Source organism: Gopherus evgoodei, chromosome 9 (genome assembly GCF_007399415.2).
Source record: "Gopherus evgoodei ecotype Sinaloan lineage chromosome 9, rGopEvg1_v1.p, whole genome shotgun sequence".
Classification (NCBI taxonomy): domain Eukaryota; kingdom Metazoa; phylum Chordata; order Testudines; family Testudinidae; genus Gopherus; species Gopherus evgoodei.
Window position 1 is genome coordinate 3,794,864 of NC_044330.1, and position 22,935 is coordinate 3,817,798.

Consider the following 22,935-nt stretch of genomic DNA (forward strand, 5'->3'; position numbering starts at 1 on the left):
GAGAAGACAAACAGGTGCAGAGTGAAGATGAACTAAGGGGACTGCGGGAGCGGAGGGTTAGCACAATCAACACAGGGCAGAGAAAGTCCAGTTAAACCTGTAGTAAGTTCTCTGACTGTCTGCAGATCCCTGCCATGGCTGCTTCTGAAGAAGGGATGCCCCCAGCTGCGCCCCATTTTACCCGCTTCTCTCCAGTGCTTTCTCTGCTTCTGAAGCTGCTCCTACCAGCTGGAGCCTGATTTCCATGCTTATTATTTCAGTAAGTCTGTGCGCTCAAAGAGCCGCCTTAATCTGTGTTCTCATGTCCCATAATTGGGCTTTGGAAATTTGGAAGCTACAGAAAAGAGAGAATCCCATGCTGCTTGCAAAGCAATCCTGGCCCCCCATATGCTTCAAGTAAAGACACGAAGGAGAGCCGTGGGAAAGCAGGCAACCGAGATGAACCCCTGGGCTTGTTAATTACATGGCTTAAGATAATCTTCCCCGTCACTGCATGCAGGCTTCCTGTGGGCAGCTACTGCTGTGATTTACCTGCTTCGAGTTCGTAGATTATTTTCTCATTTGGAGAGAGAAATTGCGGTGGCATTGCCTTGTCTGGAGACCCTGCAGAACAGAAAACAGAATCCCACCCCCGGGTTCCCAGTTGAAAACACACTCAGTCTCATTAGGATTTTGAATGATTTCAGACTATTTTATAGTAACTAGCCACTTGCATATACTCTACCGTCTATGACCGTGCACTAGGTCACTCACCCCCTGCTTCCCTGCACCCCCAGATGTGTGTACCCATCTCCCGCTGCAGTTGCTAAGAGCTGTGCGTATGTCCCAAAGGGCAGAAGCTGATCTAAGTAGAGAGTGGTCCCAGTCACAAAACTCGGTGCCCAATCCAGATTTTGAAAACCCCCAAATGTAGTGCTGTCTGGATAGATGATCTGGGCCCAGCTACAGTCTGGAGGAATCACACCTCCATCTAGGCACTTCGGACTTTACTTACAGTTCAGCCTAGCTCACAGATTTTTCTACTGCTGCTCTTTAAAAGAAACAACAAAACTTGTTTTTTCCTGCCAGCAGTATTCTCTTCTCCTACCTGCATTCAGTGAGCAGCTGTTACCACGTGACACAAGCACGTTCTAGTGTCTACGAGGTTTTTACACTCTGCATAGCGTTCGCTGCCACTTAGTCTGAGCATTCTTTGTTACTTGCATAGCACCACGTGTGTGCTAGGCACACTGTAGGCAGCTCTGAAGAGACAATCTCTGCCCTGAAGATCCTACAGTCTGAACAGATGAGCCTGCTAGTTTTAAAATACAGCCTGAGAGACGGTAGGAAACACAGCAGCCACTGGAAAAACGAGACACTATTTCTAACAGTGAGTTGAGATCACCATAGACAGACAGTGACAGGGGCGATGCCAGCAGAGGCCAACCCAGATCATCTCATCCTCATTCGCACTACTCACCCAGCCGGAGATGCGTCCTGGGCATCCACATGCCAGAGGAGGCTGACCCCAGCAAACCAAAATACACACCTGGTGGTGGCAGATTAATTAATTCATTTACACCAAGGAGTTGGAGGTGGGACCAATAGTCAGTCACTGATCAAGCCCGCAAGAGCCTTCTCCAGATCTTTTCATCTCTGTGGCTACAATTCTGCAAGGTTTTTTTTATCCTCCTTACCTACTACCTTCATCCTTATGGTTCTGGTGAGGTTGTAGGTCCTTCCGTTCTCCTTGTAGCTCACAATGCAGGTGTAATTGCCTTCGTACACACTGCGGACAATGCCAATGATGAGCGTTGGGCCTTCGGGATATCGGTCGTGGAAGCCTTTCACCAACACGCAGTTCTAGAAGCAGACAGCAAAACACTTACATTTTTGGACCAAAAATTCAGAAATTTGTTTTCAATCCCTCTATAAAAATCTAAAGCTCTGCTTGGAATAAGCCTAGCAGGCAGTATTTGGATTTTGATTCAATGCAGGTTAAGGTCTAAATTCTACAGCATCAAAATCTCATGAGTCCAATAAGGTGAGGGGGACACTTGTCCACCCTTTGCCTTGGTTTCCCCAGATGGAGAAAGTTACTTTTCAGGAAAGATTAAGGCTGGGACAGTCAAAGGAACTGGAAGGAATCAGGCACCCAGCTCCCACTGAACTGTATGTCTAATTCCTCTTTGCTTCTCTTCCAAGTGGCATGAGTTGTTGGGGCTCTTCAGGTCACTTTCCCATTCATGGAGAGATCACTAATGTGGAGTATGGGTACTGCCTTTGTTTAACTTCTTTTTTCACACTATAGGCACCTGTGCTGGAACACAGGATGCTACAAACAGCCTGCAGGCAAATCCTCTCCTTCAGAAATATCAGCCAACGCCTGGTTCCCAGGGAGCAACTCTGCCTCAAGAATTAGAGAGATTAAGACAGACAGCAAACTCCCTTACTGTTTATAACAGCTCCCCCAGAGATTCCACATCACAAAACTAACCATACTGCACGTCTTTGGACAGTACGCTACTCACACTGTAAGAAAGCGAACAGGTGAGATTTTGTAACAGCACCTGCTGGTGTCTCCTGCCATAACAGCCCTTAAACTCCTTGAGCCATTAGGCTCTTTTAGGCTGTGATTTTCAAAGGTGATGAGCATCCACAAAAGCCAGCTGGATCTGCGGGTGCTCAGCAGCTCTGGATACCAGCCCATAAATGCACACAGTTAAAGGGAGACGTAACTACCTACAGGTTATTTAGAGGGTACAAACACTAAGAAAGGAGAAGAATTGTTTAGCTCAGTACCAAGGAGTATAATGGGATGAAATTAAAAAGGAAAAGCTCTGGCTGGAGATTAGGGGAAAAGTCCCAGAACAAGAGCGATGGGGCTGTGGAAAGGTTTACAAGAGAAGTCATGGAACACGCTGACAAGTAAAACCGGAACCACCTTTGCACTTCCAATGCTTTTAATTGCTGGAGTATCTGGATACCAACAAAACTGTCTCAATAAAATTTTGTCTCCCCTGCTCCCCTTCGTGTGTTGGATTTTTTCTCTTCTTTCTCTCTATGACAGTGAGCGCAGGTACTGCAAGGAATAATCTTGAATAGACAAGGCGATGGCGTAGATGACCCTAGTAAGTTTATTCCATCTCTGACTAATCAGGTTCTATAAGAGACAGAGCTCTTAGCGACGCTGAGATGCTGGAAGGGTGAGGGTCCCAGAAGAAAGAAAGATACAGAAGTGAAAAAAAGGACAAGAACTAAACTTAACTCTATTCACAAACTGACACCAAGCTGCAAGGACACATCTGCAGCTGCATAGCACTTTTGCTCTCAATGGGACTACGCTGATTGATGTCAACTGAGGATTTGACCCAAAATGAGCAACTCACCAAAAGAAATCCACAGTATAGGAACCTTAATAAGCCTTCCTATTTGTCAGAAAAAGCAGGAAACATGTCCCATGTGCCAAGTTACAAGCCCATTTTCAGAAAGGTTTATATCCTCTAAATATGCTGATGATAACTTGACTGTCATAAAAGCCAAAGATTTGTACATTTTCCAAGTGATTATTTCTAAATGGTGCATTTCCAACTCAGATTTATCTTAATGTGACAGTTGAAGACGGAGGTAATATACCATTGTTAATGGCTTTTACTAGGCAAAATGGCTTTTACAGCTTGCTGTCTGCAAAATGGTTTAAGTGGGGCTCTTTGTTTCATTCTGCTAATTGATTGTCAATATTTGAACATCAATAGATGATACAAATTAGTCATTTAAACCACCAAAATGAAGCTATTCCTCTTGGCCCAGAAGGAAGGGTTTTAGTTAGACCAGATACACTAATTCCCAAATGTCGTTAGTGAGCAGCTAGCTGCACACCTGCGGCACCTTCCATCTAAGAATCTCAAACCACTGTACAAAACATTTAGCCTCCCAGCCCCGTGTGGCTGCATGTCCATTGAGACTACCCAAGGGATTCTCTCCCCCCTGTCTTAGCATGCAGGAAAGTGTAGCCCAGCCCCTAACATTCTTACCACTGTGTCATCTAGCCCTGCCAGGCAGAGCTGGACACTGCTGTGCCTGTTGCTAGCCACGGCACGCGGAATCTCGAAAATCTCAAAGGAGATATCAAGATTTTCAAAAGCGAGGAGCACCCAACTGCAGAAACCAGATAAGGCCTAATTTTCAGGTGGTGCCTCCAGTAGGGCCCCAAAAATCACTCATCACTTTCCAACCTCTTCACCTAATAGTAATAATTTGGCCATTGATGTCCAGCTGCTTTACAAAGGAGGTCAGTATGGCTAGCCCTGTTTTATAGATGGGGAAACCTTGAGGCACAGAATGGGCATGTGACCTGCCCAAGGTCATTCAACAGCTCAGGAACTGAACCAAGATTTCCTGAGTTCCAGTCTACTGCCCTCTCCAGAAGGCCACCCTGTGGCTAAACTCTTCCTTGTTAGAACACAAGGATGGCCAGACTGGGTCAGAACAAAAGTCCATCCAGCCCAGTATCCTGTTTGCTGACAGTGGCCAATGCCAGGTGCCCCAGAGGGAGTGAACAGAACAGGTGATCACCAAGTAATCCATCCCGTCACCCTTTCCCAGCTCCTGGCAAACAGAGGCTAGGATCATCATCCCTGCCCATTCTGGCTAATAGCTATTGATGGACCTACCCTCTATGAATTTATCTAGTTCTTTCTTGAACTGTGTTATAGTCTTGGCTTTCACAACATCCCCTGGCAAGGAGTTCCACAGGTTGACTGTCCGTTGTGTGAAGAAATACCTCCTTTTGTTTGTTTTAAACCTGCTGCCTATTAATTTCATTTGGTTACCCCTAGTTCTTGTGTTATGAGAAGGAGTAAATAACACTTCCTTATTTACTTTCTCCACACCAGTCACGATTTTATAGACCTCTATCATATCCCCCCTTAGTCATCTCTTTTCCGAGCTGAAAAGTCCCAGTCTGATTAATCTAGGCCCCAATCCTGCGTCAGTGCTAGCAAGGGACATTTTATTGCTGACTTCAAAGGAAGCAAGATTGTGGCAGTAGCTCCAGTAATGTCAGTGGAGCTGCATCAGGGAGTTTGGGGGTAGAATTTGGCCTCCTGGTTCTTATATCAAAGGCTGCACAGTTGGCTCCTTCGGGTGAGAAGCACTGCACCCCACTGCCTGGCCCAGGCTACAGCCCCACTACTCCCTTTCTTACCCTGTACCAGTTGACAGTTGGTGTTACGCTGGGAGGATAAAAGCCATCAATATCTGGACAAATGATCTTCTCGTTAGTATGCTCCAAATAGAACAGCTCTTCGGTGGGTTTTATTGATTGGCTGACGCAAGAAGTTTGGTCCTTCTGAACAACCTCCAGGGGAAACGCGACCTTGCTGCAATAGGTTGTGTTTCTAAGCACAGAGGAGGGAAACGCAATTAGCTTGGTCTAGTTTATTCACGTGGCATTATGAATGAAATAAAAATAAAAGTGACAGTTCAGGTCATAGAAATGACGACTCTGATGAGATAGATCCAGCCTGAACTGTCGTATTTGCATGTAGGAAAACTCCAGACAGACACTCTGAGACAGACACAGCAGCAGCACAGTGCATTAGGAAAGCCTGAAGACTGTTTTCTCCATGCAAATACAACTCATGTACTGCACCATCCTCTACCAACGTCATGAAAACAACGGGGCTAAGACATGAAAGAGGAAGACAGACTGAGATCTCTTCTTTGTTGCTTTGGGGATGCTACACTCATTTTCTCCTGCACCCAGAGCTGTTTTTAATTCCCTGGAACTTTTTTGAGGTGTCAGGAAACTTTGGCAAATCAGCATCCAGTCGACATATTATCCTGCCTCTGAAGCTATCTCCACTTCTATATAGAGATTGTGCCTTACTGAAGAAGGCTTGTGGATTTTGCCAGTATTCTCTCCACGGACACTCACAGTTAGCACGGAGAGGTATGTGCATTAATGTCTGCAAGGTGCTAAGCATTATTATAATATAAATTGGCTTGGCACTGAGAATTCTTGTAACTGTCACATTCTTTCACTATTAATTCTTCTGTAAGTGGCTGTCATCCGACAGTAAGATATTAAGCTGGCAACACAAAGTTTCTGTTATATAAAAGGCATTTGCATGCCCTAAAGTCTGACGCCCACCGCCCTACTGTGCTGCTTACCTGAGCATGCAGGTATAATTCCCAGTGTCATTAAGAAGGGCAGGCCGGAACCAAAGGGTGTCTTTTTCCTTACTGATCCGATTGTCCGGGAGACGGAAATTGATTGGCTCCTCCAGGTCCCAGTCCTGTCCAATCCAGTACCAGATCAGGGTTAAGCCGGCCGAATGAGCTGTACTGTAGTTGTATTTTAAGAAGGCCTCGAAGAGCGGGCATTTGATCCTAGCTGGTTCCCCGTCATAGACCTGGATTTGTTTCATGGTATCCACTCCCCAGTCATCACAGCGCTCTAGGGCCAGAAGGAAGAGATGCCTTAGCTTTCATGTGGGCAGAAAAGAACTGCTGTGTGTGCTCCTACTCCCGCTGAAATCAACGTGTCTAGTGGTGTCATTGGCGACGGAGCTGGGGATGTTGCCTTCAGAATACTAGGCACCTGGAAACCTGGCTTCTTCTTTCTGTTCTTCCTACAATTCCCCAAGATCTGCGTCCCTGCCAGGGCAACCTCACAGGACATGAATGGGTAGAGCCAGGCTTCCCGGACAGCCTGGAGAGAAACCTTACCTGAAAATGCCTCCTTGATTAACTTTATGCCACAGCTGTGTGTGCGTTTGTGTGGGGCAGCAGGGGTTGGGAACAGAGGGTATTTCCTGGTGGTAGAATCAGTTAACGGTGCCACAGGACTTAAGGGCTGTTGCTGGAGAATTCAATGGCACTGTGCCACCAACTACATAGGGACTTGTTTCTATTATAGCGTAGGCAAGGAAACATGGGGGCCGGGCAAGGTTGCTGGTGGTACAGCGGGAAGACCTGGCATGGAAGGAGGCGTAGTGTACTTCTTTGGGGAGGGTGCTCCAGACCTAGGAAGCAGCATGGGAAAAGGCACAGAGCCCTGAGATGCATTCCCATGGCCACACGCGTCATACAGCAGAATCAAGGAGGGCTCACTGCAGGGTCTGACAGAGGCAGAAGCTGGGCTGGGAGGAAGAAAGCTGCAGAGCAAACCCACATTCATCTTCATCAATAACAAAGGAATAAAGACAAAGAACAAGCAAAAGGTCAATTGTTCTTTAACAAGTATCAGAGGGGTAGCCGTGTTAGTCTGGATCTGCAAAAGCAGCAAAGAATCCTGTGGCACCTTATAGACTAACAGATGTTTTGGAGCATGAGCTTTCGTGGGTGAATACCCATTTCGTTAGATGTATCTGACGAAGTGGGTCTTCGCCCACGAAAGCTCATGCTCCAAAATGTCTGTTAGTCTATAAGGTGCCACAGGATTCTTTGCTGTTCTTTAACAGGCATCTCTTTTCCCCGCCTTTGCCTCAGCATGGAAGCTCCTTAATAAAATGGACACGGAATGCAAATGAATCCCAAAGCCACTGTGCTGGCTAACCGCTGTGTTTCCTAATTCTCCTCTGTAAGCCGAGAGAGGCTAGTGGTATGACAACACATCCTACCTTAGCGTCAGGCCCTGCACACACACAGGAAACGGGGCTGTGGCTCGTGAGAGGTGTCAGGTAGTGGCAAGCCTCCTTCTCATGCCAGAAAACCAGAGTGAATCACACAGAAAACCGAGTCAGATGCAGCAGTGCCGTCATACCATGACAGTGCACATGGGAGGGGATTTACCACAGAGCCTCTCACGTGTGCAGAGATTGGAGGAGCATTTCTAGACAGAAAACAGAGTCCTCAGACCTATTTCCTTTGGGCCAATCTTGCTGTCTCCCATTGCCTTCCAAGGATCAGGCCCTTCTGGCACATCCTCCTCCTCAAAGGGACAGTGGAAAGTATTTTGGCCCAAAATTGACATTGAAAAACAAAGAAGGTGAAGAGTGGGGCCAACACAACCTAATGGGACAGACTTCACTACCCTTGCGCTGGGCAACATGAGCTTGCATAACTAAGTGCTACTTAAATGTAAGAATTAAAGAATCTGACCCAATCTGAATAGAAATGTTTTTCTTGTGAGTCTAAAAATGTCAATGAAAACTGAATGTGTATTCCCTTGGAACAGGAGACACCCAAACCAGCAGGAGAAACCTGGTGAAATGGACTGTCAACAGGAAGCCATGCTGAGCGGATAGCGAACGGCATAAAGAGTGAAAAGTGAAACTAGATTTGTAAAAATTATTTCCTTTAAAACTCTCTGGCTGGTGTTTTCAGAAGCACACAGCATTGGCCTAACTCTGCTCCTAGTGAAGCCAGCGGTAAAACTCCTATGGGCCTTCCCTGGAAACAGAGTCAGGCCAATGCTGAGTGCTACTGAACCCCTCATCCTGTAAGTCCAAAACATTGGCTAACCAGCATCACGGTCAAAGCTGAATGGGACACATACATCATGGACAAGGCCAACTGTAACCAACACATTGCTAAGCATGAGGTCCAGGCTACTTGATTTATACAAGGTCAGGACTTCAGAGTTGTTAGCAAAGCAGAACGCTCAGTCAGCGACTGCCTGCTTACAGGCCTGATGAAACTTTACTGCTATATGCTTTAGGGGTATTTATTTTCACAAAGAAAGCCTACAGCCTCATCCTTTCCTCTGCTTCCCGTTAAGGCAGGGGTTCTCAAAATGGGGGTCAGGCCCCCTCAGGGGGTCGCAAGGTTATTACATGGGAGGTCGAGAGCTGTCAGCCTCCACCCCAAACCCAGCTTTGCCTCCAGCATTTATAATGGTGTTAAATTGATAAAAAGGTATTTTTAATGTATAAGGGGGGTCCACTCCGAGGCTAGCTGTGTGAAAAGGTCACCGGTACAGAAGTCTGAGAACCCCTGCATTAAGAGAAGGAAGTGCTGTCCTTCCTCTGTGAACAGGGAGTGATGTCTTGGGATTAGATCAGGGGACCGTACATGAGGGCTCCCTGGGGTTCGTTCTCACCTGCACTCCATGTGCCACTCACTTCACTATGTCCCCTTGGGCTGGGTAAGTGTCACTTGTCTTTATTTCTTCAAATGGCAGGGCCAGAGGGGAAGAGAAACCTACGTAAAAATGGCAACACATGTTCTGGGCTCAAGGCCAATGAACTCTGCAATCCTGAACAATCCTTTGTACTTTGGAAATGCTCCCAAGTCAGCACTGCCCACAGTGTGGTGGGCAGGGGGGTGTTGGTCGATGGCCACATAAAAGAGAATTGTGGTTTTCCGTGATTGTCAATCACTCTGGTAACCGGTGGGCAAGGAGAGGTGTTACCTGGGCTGGGTAAATTTTCCTGACCGTTTAGTAAGGCTGTCACAAAAGGAATGGCCAGCAATTGCTGAGTCCATTGCACGGATTCAGGAGTCAAGACATGCTTAGGAATCCCAACTTGGAGAAGGTGGCGGGCTGCAAACCGCAGTGCGTGAACTCAAAACGCAGCCGGCAGCCATGCTGATAAAGAACGGCTACACCGTACACCACAAAGCAGGGGGCTGGCTTTAGATTACAGGGGAACATGGAGAGGTTGACTGCTCCCCAGCCCCAAAAACGCAGGAAGGAAAGCCTAGGACCGTCAATCTCAACTTGGACAGCAGAAACAAGCATTGCATCTGACATATAAACCTTTCAGGGCATGAGACGGGCTCCCCTCTACCCCTTCCTACCTGGCTCAGGCTGCTGTGAAAGGATGCAGCCAGGCAGCCATTACCCACAGGCTGATGCGCATTTAGATTTACCACAGTGGGTGCCTTGTGCCTGAGAGATTGGGTTTGTCTAGGAGGACGAGTGACGTGATCTGTCACACACACACAAGAAATTTCTTCCTCTTCAGCTGTTCAGTGGCTCTTTTACCAATGCTGATAACGCCCTTTGCTGCTATGACTAGCCTGCCGCTGTCGCAGAACAACGCAGAACCTGCTGTGGAGAGAGCTGGTTGTATCATTTGCCCAGGATGTGGGAGATTTAATCTGGGCTGGAAACTGATCTTGATGTGTTTGCATTCAGCAGTGTTTTGTGTGCCAGCAACCTGCTGCACCCCTCCCCATCCCCACTTCGTTAGGCTTCATTAGAAGTTCAGAAACGTATTTGCTGCCGATGCCAGCAAGCCCATAACACTTCAGCTGGCGATGTCAGGCTCAACAGGTGACAAGGGCATTTCGTTCTTCCCTGCACAGTTCAAGTCCGGCAAATATTCTTCCACAACACAAAGGATTTCATTCTAAATACTGATGGGATAGCTCAGGTCCAGCCTTACTACAAAGCAGAACAATGACACCAAGGAGGGCTTCGGGGCTCGGTGCAAGAGAAGCATCCAGAACTCAGGGAGCAATCCTCAGCTGGCATAGCTCCACTGAAGTTAATGGAGCTGCCGGGGCTTACACTATCTTGGGCTCTGGCTTTCACAATCCAGGCACAGACAGTTTCCTGTCTCTGAAATGTCCCCTGCACAAATTAGACCTGTCAGAGGTAAGCTAGGTGGAATCAGCATTCACTCTGTGGCTTGAGGGACTTGTGTAGACTTCTGGGCTTGGGCTGGAGGACCCTGCAGGGTGGGAGTCTACACAGCAATGAAACAGCCCTGCAACCCAAGCCCAACTCAGCTGGCACTGGCCAGCCACGGGTCTTTCTTTGCTGTGTAGACAGACTCCCAGATATGGTAGCAAAAGGAGCATTAAAGATGCCTAGCAGAGAGAGCTGATGAAATTCTATTATAGTCCACGGATACTCACCCTGGAGATGCCAATACAATTTAATTTTAAAATAATGCATGCAAGTGTCACTATTATTCGCATTAATTTGTACTGCTGCCGTCTCGAGACTGAAGCCCTGTTGCACCTGGTGCTGTACAAACACACAGGAAAACACAGTTCTGGACCTGAAAAGTTAAAATCTGAATTGACAAAGGGTTGATGAGATACATGTTGTTATACCCATTATACAGCTGGCGGAACCTAGGTCCCGAGAGACTGCCGTCACGCAGCGCGTTCATGACAGAGACTGGAATTAGACCAGATCTCCTGAGTCCCAGTCCGACGCCCTAAACCACCGACTATTGCAATGTGTCAGCAAGAGGAACAATGAGTGCCGAAGGGGGAAGGAAAAGTGGGATGGGACAAGGCATGGAAAGCCAGCATCAGTAAACACCAATGTGCAGAACTGGCTGTTCAGAGGCTGCAGGCCGCAGGGAAGAGGCTGGTTTACAATCCTGCCTGGGAAAGGGAACAGGGAGCAAGTGAGATGCAAGGAGGTGGGCAAAGTTGTTCCAGCCGGTGTGTCAGGAGTCAACGATCCACCTCCAACCCAGGAGGCTGGAGAGCAGAGACAAAGGTCATTCTAAGGCCACTGCATGAGTTCAATGTTCCTTGAGAGAAGGATGAGAAGGGAGGAGTCCCTCCTTCTACAGTTCTTCTCTGATGCACGGGGAAAAGCAGCTCATACGGAGGAGGGGAGTTAACGCTGAATGACCCGGGCTGTGGGTGTTACAGCACTGACCTCGCACGCAGGCAGATTTTTTTTATCATCACCATCTTTGTTCTCTTGCTTTAAAAACCTGCCCCCTTGCTCAGCCTGGCTGTATCATGGGTGAGGAGGCTTAGCAGGGAGCCGGGACCTTGCTCAGAAGCTGAGCGAAGCCGGGGGTTTCCTCTCTGCACAAAGGAAAGTGCTGGGAAGGAGGGAAAATAACGGTGTCGCGCGACCTCCGGAAAGTAGAAAATAAAATTCTGGAACATTGCAGTTTGTTCACAATGCTCCCCACTCCCCCATTAGGAACGCCCCCTGCAGACACACAGACCATCTCCTCCACACACACGCGCACAACACACCAACAGAAGCACCCGCGCACGCACACGTGCCCAAATTTCATCAGATATACACGGTAAGTAGCTAGGGCACAGCACTGAGACTCTGGGAACCTGGGTTCTATCCATGGCTCTGCCACTGGCCGGCTCAGTAACCCTGGGCAAATCACTGCCTCACTCAGTGCCTCAGTTTCCCCATTTGTAAAATGGGGATAATAATGCTGACCTCTTTTATAAAGTGCTCAGAGCTATAATAGATGTACTAAGTGGGCACATTCTTTTGTATATTATTGTAAAGGAAAGGACTTTAAAGCAGGTTAAGTTACAGATATGCCAAATCCAGAACTCTTTATCGCACCTTCCTCAAACTTTCATGGTTCAAAAGAATTAGGACCCACTTCTAAGCCCTTGCCAGTTCCTTTCAGTTTTTTGTTTTTCAAAACTTCTGACCAATGAAATTCTGCCAAACCAACCCCATCCCCAGTTTTGTCCATCACTAGTTAAAATCTTGGAGATGACATTACAAAGAGCTGTTTATGCGGCAAACCATCTACCCTGCTGGCATCTGCTACTATGCCATTGCCAAATAGAAGCATCCTTTTTAATTGTCTTGAATCCTTGGAAAGCTGCCCTCCCTGCAAAGTGTTTGATTGCACGATAACAGCAGGCTGCGAGCCAGTAATGGTTGTTTCTTAGTGGATCCGCAGACAAGTGTACTGATTTAGTTGGAGATCGGTCCTGCTTTGAGCAGAGGGTGGGACTAGATGACCACCTGAGGTCCCTGCCAACCCTGATATTCTATGATTTAAGCGCCTGATGCTTTGCCCTAGCAGACACCAGAGCGAGCTTCATCCAATCTTATCTGCGCTTTCCTCCAGCACACCCATCTCAGAAGCAACAGTGAACAATGCTCTATTACAGCGGTTTTCAACCCATGATCTGTGGACTCCCAGGGGTCCACAGATTACAGCTAAGACTTCCAAAGGGGTCTGCACCTTCATTCGAAATTTTTCAGGGGTCTGCAAATGAAAAGAGGTTGAAAACCACTGGCCTACTATCATCTTAGCAGCTTCCTGCCATCTTTAGCTGCCGCTGCCTTACCATCTTCAGCAGAGCTGATTTGACTCAGCAATGCCCTGAGCGGGGAGGAGAGAGCCAGGCTCACATTCGGCTTGACAAAGAATCAGTGTCAACGAGACAAGAAAAGTTGGTCATGAAAGGCAACTAAGTAAAACATAGTAATGTCCAGAAAATCCCTCACCCTCCGCTCCAAGCCAAGACTGCAGGGGCTGGTGTCACAATTCCAGAGGGAGAGAAGAAGGCAGACTGAATACAAAAGTGTGCGCCAGCAGCCAAATGTGAGTACGTTCACGCAGAGAGCAGGAACTGGGCAATTACCTGTTCCCTTCATACCGACTGTGTCTTGTGATTCTAACTTCGTACACACGTTCCAGCCCAAGACCGTTCCACTGCCATGCCTACTACCTACTGGGAAATGGCACAGGGGAGATGCTCCCCAGCAAACCTCCACACCACACCCTCACGTGGTCTATCTATTCACACAACAGAAGAGTCATCGGGGGAGGGGGAAGAGCAGAGCAAACGTGACTACAATCCAGGATACCCTTTCCCTACGCAGGACGAGCAATGGGTGGATCCAAAGCCCAGGGGGCTCCTTCCCTTGACCTGGTATCTGGTGATCTCAGGATCCTCATTTTCCCACAGCTTCTCTGTAAGCTCCCGTCTCACACAGCCCAGTGCCCGTGACACCAGGCAGCAGCATTGGCTGTTCCTTGCAGCATGCTGGGGTTTCCATGGACCTCTCATGCAAGCGCAGCCCTGCTTAGCTTATACCTTTTGACAAGGCGACTGCAACTGCTGCCCCTGGCCGCCAAAATCCAGTTACACCTCGAAGGGACCTCAAAGTGCGTCTAACAGGTTTTCAATCAACAGCGGAGTCGAACAGAAACGAAACACCCAAACAAGATGTGAGATATGGACGTTGCTGGCTGGTCTCAAAGCATCACCCCGGCCCCTCTGGCTTCGAATTTTGGCTTATTACACCAAACTAAACCGAGGGGAAGAGATTAGGTGACTCAGATAATATGATATGGAGCTTGGATCAAAGAAGCCACCAGTTCAAATCTGATTCATGTGAGGAGAGATTGAAAGTGACCAACTGACCTCATATCAGTGACCTAAGTGAAATGGGCTCCTCCCTTCTGAGAGCTGCTGCCTGCTTGGACATAGAGACTGAACTCCTCTCTTGTCTGCAGAAGGAATCTCAGCAGCTAGGGGTTAATGCACATTGGTAAGTACAACATGGGGGTGGCTAACTGCTCTACCTGCTTTGCAGCCAGACCTCCCAGTTCCCCTACAGCTGTGGATCAGGCATCTTTCCCCAGTATAACTTCACTTAAAATGTTGGGTGGGGAACAACCTATCTTCAAAGCATTGAAAATAAACCTTGGAGATGAAAGCAGCTCCAGGACTGTGCTTAAAAATGGTGCAGCAGGTCATAAAAACATACCTGAGCAGCCAGGGGAATGGACGAGGGGGGGTGAGGCAGGAAATATTAGAAGATGGGGTGGGGGCAGAGGGCATGAGAGGGGCGGTTGTTCATTTAAAAAAAAACACAGACATTTCCATCTACTTTTCTTGTTACTTTACACCCTAAAATACGCAAGCTCTGGGTTCTGGGGCTGTCACCACTCATAGGAGAAATATGGTCATTGGAATCCCATCATTCGAATAACAGCTGTGTAGCAATACTTCCCAAGAATGGATACAAAGCTTTGCCTCTTCAAAGTGTTTCACAGACAGTAATTTATTAATCCTCAAATTATCCCTGGCCATAAGTAACTACACACCCATCGGAACGAGTGGGAGACAGGCTAAATCAGTGGTGGGCAACCTGCAGCCTGCACCGCTTCCCACAGCTCCCATTGGCCAGGAACGGCGAACCGTGGCCACTGGGAGCTGCGGGCAGCTGTGCAAATGTAAACAAACCATCTGGCAGCCTGCCAGCGGATTACCCTGATGGGCTGCATGCAGCCCGTGGGCCGAAGGTTGCCCACCATTAGGCTAAATTGATCCCTGGTGGGAGGTTAAACCGGGGATGATTTGACCCAGAGGGCCTACTTCTGGGCAGATGAGTTACCACTGAGGGCAGATGAGTTACAGTGGATTTACACCGTAAGCTGAAAGTCTCAACTCCGTACCACTGAAGTCAACTGGAGTTGTGCAACTAATTTCAGAGGGAGCCAGGTCAGGCCCTGAAAGCAGAATCTGGAATAGAAACATAGAATCAGAGAATATCAGGGCTGGAAGGGACCTCAGGAGGTATCTAGTCCAACCCCCTGCTCAAAGCAGGACCAATTCCCAACTGACTTATCCCAGCCAGGGCTTTGTTGAGACTGACCTTAAAAACCTCAAAGGATGGAGATTCCATCACCTCCCTAGGTAACCCATTCCAGTGCTTCGCCACCCTCCTAGTGAAAAAGCTTTTCCTAATATCCAACCTAAACCTCCCCTACTGCAACTTGAGACCATTGCTCCTTGTTCTGTCACCTTGTACCACTGAGAACAGTCTAGATCCATCGTCTTTGGAACCCCTTTTCAGGTAGCTGAAAGCAACTATCAAATCCTCCCTCATCCATAGAAAGACCTAACAATTTACACTGATTTCGTACTGACTTACAACTCCCTTTAGGGACAGCATGGGGTGTAAATCTGCACAGAACTTGGCCCCAAGCATCCCTGGCTTGCACTGCTGTTGCTCATTCCACTCGATCACCCGGCCTGTTTGGATAGGTAAGGAAAGGGACATGATTTTCTATATATGCATGATGCTGAATGGCAATGAAGAGTTACTTTTTGGACAGCATTTATTCCTCAACTCTAGACAGATCCTTTAAATAATCAGAGCTCAGGACGAGGCTTTCCCATCTCTGCTGGCAGCATTACAGGCTCTTAACCAGTCCTTTCTAGTTCCCCACAACAGTAATACTGCCGATGATTTTCTCCCAATCCTCTACCCTTCACCAAAGTTGAAAGACCGTGAAGAATACGAAGGCAGCCTGGTCAGGTAAGTGATACAAATGGAACTTGCAGTAAAATCAGAGTCATCTATAAAACGATGATCAGGAGCAAATAAGGGAGTGTAGTATTCAAACACAAAACAGCCAGTATTTTGCAGTGCAGAATGGGTTATGATGGCCCTTAAACCAGTGTCAATCTGAGTAGCTTCACTGGCCTCAAAAAAGGTAATCTGGATTGACACCAATGAACTGAGACCAGAATGTGGCCCACATCGTGCTGCCATCCATGGATACTAAAGTGCGTCCCTTCCTGACAGCGGTTAACTCCCTTTTAAGGCAGAGCCCAGGGGAGCTATGGATTCTCAACCCTTTTCATAGTAGGCCTGGGGTCCCACGGAGGGCACCCAACAGCTAAAACACTAAAATCGGTGGACACTTCTTTGTGTCCTGCCTAAGGGTACAAAGCAAGCCAAGGGCAGAGCTGGGCACAGAACCCAGCAGTCCTGGCTCCCAGCCCCATAATCTAATCAGGTTTCAGAGCGGTAGACATGTTAGTCTGTATCAGCAAAAAGAATGAGGAGTCCTTTTGGCACCTTAGTCTAATCAGTAGATCATACAACTCCACCTCGTAGCACCTGCTTCTCATGTCCTCATTTTAGCACAAGCCTAAACAAACTCAGCAACACCTGCAGAGGCAACAGGCCAGGAGCTACAAACCACGGCACTGCGGGGAATTGGTTTTGCTCACTGGCTTGGGCTTCCCAGATCCGTCACTGCAGCGAGCAACGGCGTGAAATACTCCGGTAACACTTTCTGGCGTGCTGCCAGAGAGCAGCACCCTGCCCGAAAAGGAAGGGGAGATTGTCTACCCTGCAGACAGGGCAGTTTTGATTCCATGGGAGAAATGCACGGAAGGGTGAATCCAACCCGCTTTCCCACCCACCAGGGGCATGGAGCTCTCGGGACCCGGCAGAGCCAGGACAGCTCCAATGAGCAAGGGATGGGGACCCATGTAGGGACTCCGGGGGGTTATCCAAGTGCAGGCTCGGTAAATGGTGCAACGAGGCCGATGCCCACAAGGGACATACCGAACCTCCACTGGCCGCCTGCAATGTTCATTCTTTAATGTGTTTTCCCTAATAAAGCTAGAGCTTGTCCTCCCCCTTCCGTTTTCCTTCCAACACCTCTCCTTCACCCCAGATAGGAAGCGTAGGGCCGATACAGATACAATCCTCCTCTTCATGAGCAGCCCAGCTGAATGCGAGCCAGACGGCCCACGAGGATTACAGCATATTTCCTGCTAGAAACATGACTCAATGAGGCTGGCATGCGAGCTTGGCCCATTCACGAAGTTCCACTCTCAGCAGCCGTGACTGAGAACATGAGTCAGAATTCAAGGGCCAGAATCTCATGTTCCAGATCCAAACAGGAAGGAAAGATTCTCGGGTTTAGTTTCCAGCCCCGCCTGACTCAGGCAAGTCATTCCCCCCCATACTGAGTCTCTGTTTTACCAGCTGTAAAATGGGATAACGTTACTGACCAGAGTGTTTGCATCCAGGAATAAAAACAAAACAAAACTATTTTTAAGCAATAAATCCATCCCTGCTGAGTTCAAAGGCCCAGAGATGAGTTTGTGCTTCCTGTCCTGAGTTGGAAGAGTGGAACCTAAGACACTGCCAGCCATTTCCTAAAACAAAATTTGACAACTCTCTTACCTGAGCTGCTGCTGAGGGTGGCCATGCACAGCCATAAAGTAACCAGCAGGAGGCAGCACAGCTTCATCCTGTCAATACAAACACACACAAAGAAGTTCCAGTTATTACTAAACTCTTGACTCATAGATGGGAAGTTTTGTCCTTGTTCTGGCACCTTCCAGCACCTCTGAATTTGATTTTAAGGCTTTTTTAAAAGTTTGCATAGAGACACCATGGGAGCATGAGGCACCTAAGCCCAAAAGTCTAGTTAGAAAGTGGAAGTCAGGTTTTAAGTTCAACCATTTTGCTCAGTGTAACATTCAGAGGCAGCGTCTAAGCACAGATACCATGGGCATCTGCCAACTGCAAGCACACAGCATGGGAAGCAAGAGAACTCTTGAGCTTTGGCTAGGGTGACCAGACAGCAAATGTGAAAAATTGGGACAGGGAGTAGGGGGTAATAGGAGCCTAGATAAGAAAAAGACCCCAAAATCAGGACTGTCCCTATAAAATCGGGACATCTGGTCACCCTAGTTTTGGCTCCAAAGAAACAGTGCTGGACCCCTGTGGACTGCCAGTAGGTGACCAATCACTCGGTGCATTCAAAGCAATTGTCGCAGCAAGCACCCTGCAGCCTAACCACTGATGCAATACATTTGCACAAGGCATTAATCTAATGATTCTGAGTAATGAAGGCATTTTACAATCTGACCGTTGCAAAGTCTGTTTGCCGATAATTTGCAAAGGTGGAAAGGCTAAATTTGACAAACAAATCGCTGAATGCAAATAGTTCACCCAGATCTAGTGGGCAGGTCGCTTAGGAATGAGATTTAGGTCATATTGTGATTGCAATAGCTTTCAGTCAAATCCAGATTTGAACCGATGACCTATAAATAGTTCAAGGCTCCAGATCCCAGCACCGAACCCCTCAGTCCAGTCACTCCAGGAGATGATTTAAATCAGCTCATCTCCACAACTAGGTCTAGAACCCGGGTTTCTTGATTCCCAGTCTGTGCTCTATCTGGTCCAATTCATTACAGATTCAGGGCACAGGAATATGAGCCAACACATATATCTGACATTTGGCATTCTGCTCTCACAAATCCTCTTGGTCACTGAAAAGCAAAGTTCCCTGCAGCCCCAGGCCTTCTGAGCATGCCGAACAGAAACTGCAGGTTGTGAAAGCTGACATTTACTAGATGTTGTAATTAGTGGGACTGAAAACTTCATTGACATTCCCAGGCGCCAGGAGATCGTGAAGGCAGGCAGACAATTGAAGTGGCTAAGGCAAAGCTGATCAAAGACTCTGGACTTAGCCGTGTGTGTCAGTGGGAGCAATCTCTAGGAGTGCAGAGCCCTTAAGGCAGCAAAAGTTCAGCCACCAGTGGGAGCTGTGTGCGCTTAACAACTCTGCAAACCAGGCCATGGGTTTAAGGGTCCAGCTTCTGGCACCTGCACTTGAGATTATTTGTCATGATGCTTCCCCCAGCTGGGCCAGCCTCTCCTAGCAGCAGAGGGAAACAGGGAAGAATCCTGCGCTTCTCTGCAGCCCCAAGCAAAGGGCAGCAGGCCGCTGCTGGGCTGCGAATGCAAAGCTGCCTAGCCATGATGGTAGTGGCAAAGGGCACTGCTCCACTGGCTAATGACGGAGACTAAAGCGATGCAATAGCACAGCCTTTCGCTGCCTTCTATACAGCGCTTAACGAACAACCACAGGAGCCTACAGGGACCCTCATCTAAACAATGAGCCCTTATGCAGCCACTTTCGTGTGTGTTAAGATCGGGGCTCTTGGAGGGATGACTCCACGCCCATCCCTTCTCCCACCAAGCGCCCTCATCTGCCCGAGGAATGCTCCCTCCTTCTTCCCAGTAAGCTTCCCCAAAGCACCCTGCTTTCCCAGCCTGCTGCTTCTCCCCAAACCCCGCCCGACTTTGGATTAAGTGGAGGGAGGTTGGTGGGTGCCAGTCACACCAGGAAGCAGGCTAGCAAGGAATAGGCAGGATGATGGGGAAAGGAGTGTAAAGTTATTGCCCCCTGGGAGAGGGGCGGTCTTCTGGGTCTCAGGAGGTGAGGCTGGGAAGGTAGGATCGGACACATTTTCCTCACAGAAGGGATGAGGAGGGAGATAAGGAAGAAAAAACTGCAAATATCCATAGATTGCAAGGCCAGAAAGGGCCACTGTGATCATCTAGCTGACCTCCTGTAGAACACAAGCCAGAGAATTTCACCCAGTAATTTCTGCATCTAGCTCATATCTTGTGATTGAGCTAGAGCATGTTTATTTTAGAAAAAAACATTCAATCTTCAGTTAAAGACTCCAAGTGATGGAGACTCCACCACATCCCTAAGTAGATTGTCCCAAGAGCTAATTACCTGCACTGTTAAAGAAACATGCACCTTATCTTAAGCCTGAAATTAACTAGCTCCAACTTCCAGCCATCGGATTTTGTTCTGCCTTCATCCGCTGAAGAGCCTTCTACTCTCAGAAGGTTTCCCATGTAGCACTAAGATCAATCACCTCTTCACCTTTGAGCTTCTCTGCCTTTCACTATAAGGTAGGTTTGCACTGAATGTGCTTAGCTCTAGAGTTACAGAGCACAAGGGTCCCACTGATAGTCCCTAGCCAGTCCTGGGAGGCATTGCGAGGACATGACAAATGAGGTCCTACTCTCATCTCTCGTTGGCTGTCTGTAAACATGCAGGGAACCAATTCTTGCTGGCAGGTTCCAGGATTGTCCCCAGAGTCTGAGTATTAGAGATCAGTAGAAACATGACAATCTAGGCATTTGTGTTTCTTTTTCATGAGCTGTTTTCTTCCTTTGGGAGCCAATTACCAGGCCTCAATAAAAATGAAGAGACCTGGTCTTCTCGTGGCATTTCTGTCATCCAAAGTGAAATGCCATCCGATAGCCTAATCCTGCATTACTGCTGCCCGGTAAATACCTGCCTGAGTCATTCAGAACAGTTCCAGGGCTAAAAAAGAAACATGCTACCTGCCAGCCTCCCTCATGGACAATAAAATAACTCTTTATTTGTCTTCTTTTAGGCTGGTCAGTCGGAGGAAAGAGAGAGGTCGTGACTGCTCAGCCGGGAACAGACAGCTGACAGCACAGAGGGCTGGAGCTGGGATGGGTGATACATTTAATCAGAAGTGGGGGCAAAGTTCTCGCACTGCCCGGCTGTTGTCAGATCTGACGATGAGAAACACCACAGCATCTTGTGTGTTCTCTTGCGCCTGCAGAGTCCACTCTGTGAGCAGCAAAGTCTTCCCTGTTCTCTCACCAAAATAAATCCACAAATGAGCCCTCTTCCCTGCTTTCCATGGAACCCACTCACTCCCCATTTACACAAAACAGGACAAAGTCAGCCTTGGTGGAAGCAGGCGCAATCAGTGGCTTTAGGGGAGTGTCTCCTGCTTACCCCAGGGCGGAGTGTGGCCCACTGCCATCAGCTGGGCTGCTATACCCTCGCCCACCGTGACATGACATTCAGCCATCATCTCAATGGGCTCTTTTTTGCATCCTTTAGCTGTTCAGATGAGGACTTGCTCCCCCCAACAATTCCATTAAAGCCAATGGGTCTCGACTCCCAAGAGTAAGGTGATTCTCTAAGGGCTCCACAAACTTGCCCCAATGATTTTTTTTTTTTGAATGAAATCCAGTGTTTCTGCAACTTCCTCCCAGTTGCGTTAGCTGGAGCAGCGTAACAGTTTGATTTATTTTTGCTTCATTGCAGGCTCTCCAGAGATCTTATCACTGGACACAGACACAGAGCATGTCAGATTACAGCAACTTCTCCATTCCTGGACTGGGACTCATCTGCTGCTCTGCCACTGAACGAGTACAATGGAATGCACCGGGTGACGGAGGGGAGCCTTTCTTTGCAGGACACACTCAGAATTAAGAGCCGGACCCCTAGGAACAATGACACAGGCCCCTAATGCCCAGTCTAAGCCAACACTTACTGCCGGAACTTGCCCCACTAAAGGTAATGGGAGTTTTGCAAATTCAGGAGGATGCTACTCCGCTCTCTGTACACGCATTGTTACCTGGAGTTCTCATGCAACACCCAGAATCGCTCACTGCTTTACAAAGTATCCAACACCAGGGCAAAAAATACCGTCAGAAGTAACTACAGCCTTTTCTGTCCAAAGAACCTGCGCCCATTCTGAAGGACAACAATGCTGTATTTTCCACTACGCTGCCTCTGTCCTTGAGCCCCTCTAAAGACCTGACGGGTTTTTACTTTTCGCAGAGAAGCCAGGTTACTGCACATGGAACGAACGCTCCCCTCAAAGACTTCCCACTAAGTGCTCCGGCTGAGAGGACCGTTAAAGTTAATGGGGCACTTCAGGGGGGAAAATAGTCTCCAGATGGCAGGAGCAGGGTGTGCACTGTGCATGTTGCTTTCTCCCTGCAATTCTCTCCAGGATCAATCCTGCAAGGCGCTGAATAGCTCTGAGCACTCTCAGCTCCCACTGCCTTTGATGGGAGGTTAATACTCTCAGCCCAAGAGAAGGGCTGCAGCCGGGGAAAAGCTAGCAAGGTGGACTGAGCCGGTGTGCCAAGTTTGGTGAGAAATTGGTTTCATCCCTTTATCGGCTTTCGTTTCTCCCCTGTGAATTCGGTCCTTGGGGAAAGCAGCCCTGGAGGAAGACAGTGAGCAGCACCGCACAAGCTTCTGGGATGCACATATCTCGCTATGGTACTTATCTGGGCCCTCGCCACCATGGGATCTGAGACCCTCATACGTTCATCCTCCTGGCACTCCTGCGAGGTGGAGCAGGGAACTAAGCCTGGGTCTCCCACGCCATCGGCTATCCGTCCCCACCAGTGCACCTCAAGCCAGGCCAGAAAGGAGCTGACCTCTTGGGGTGAGAAGCTAGTTCAGTCTCTGGCCGTCCTGCTGAGACTGACAACAAGGAGGACAGCTTGCTCTGTCTTGTACTGCCTAGATGTACCTGGAAGGGCTCCAGGGAAGCACTGGGCTAGAGGATTCAGCTAAACAGGTGATAGATTCAGGCTAGGCGCTCTCATGGCTCCACCTTTTGCTCCATTCGTTTGCCGGTAGGACAAAACTACCCTTTCTCCCTTGGGTTCTCAGGTCTCCGTAGCAATTGACTTGCTGCAGAGGGACTAGAATTCTGGAGGGGTGCACCCAGGGGTGTATGCCATATTCTCGCCAGGGCTCCCGGCAATGGGGTAGGCTGAAGGGGCAGTAGGGCCAGAGACCCAGCACTTCATAGATTCCTTCCTCAATGGATGGCTTCCAGTGGCCGGCACAGCCTCTGCACAGTGCTGTGTGGGAGGAGGAAAGGATTCCTTTTCTCACCTCATCA

The 22,935-nt window shown here is 48.4% G+C and overlaps 1 protein-coding gene across 4 annotated transcripts in view; it reads right to left on the minus strand.

Moving 5' to 3' along the window:
• Window positions 1–22,935, minus strand: part of IL1RAP (interleukin 1 receptor accessory protein) — a 63,185-nt gene that overhangs the window by 25,902 nt on the left and 14,348 nt on the right. For all 4 annotated transcript variants that reach the window (XM_030575738.1, XM_030575741.1, XM_030575742.1 and 1 more), the window contains 5 exons: window positions 17,618–17,685; window positions 6,154–6,439; window positions 5,186–5,378; window positions 1,677–1,842; window positions 532–603 (listed from right to left, as the gene is read on the minus strand). In XM_030575738.1, coding sequence (XP_030431598.1) covers window positions 532–603; window positions 1,677–1,842; window positions 5,186–5,378; window positions 6,154–6,439; window positions 17,618–17,684 — 784 coding nt within the window. In that variant the 5' untranslated portion in view covers window position 17,685. The remainder of the gene's footprint in view (window positions 1–531; window positions 604–1,676; window positions 1,843–5,185; window positions 5,379–6,153; window positions 6,440–17,617; window positions 17,686–22,935) is intronic.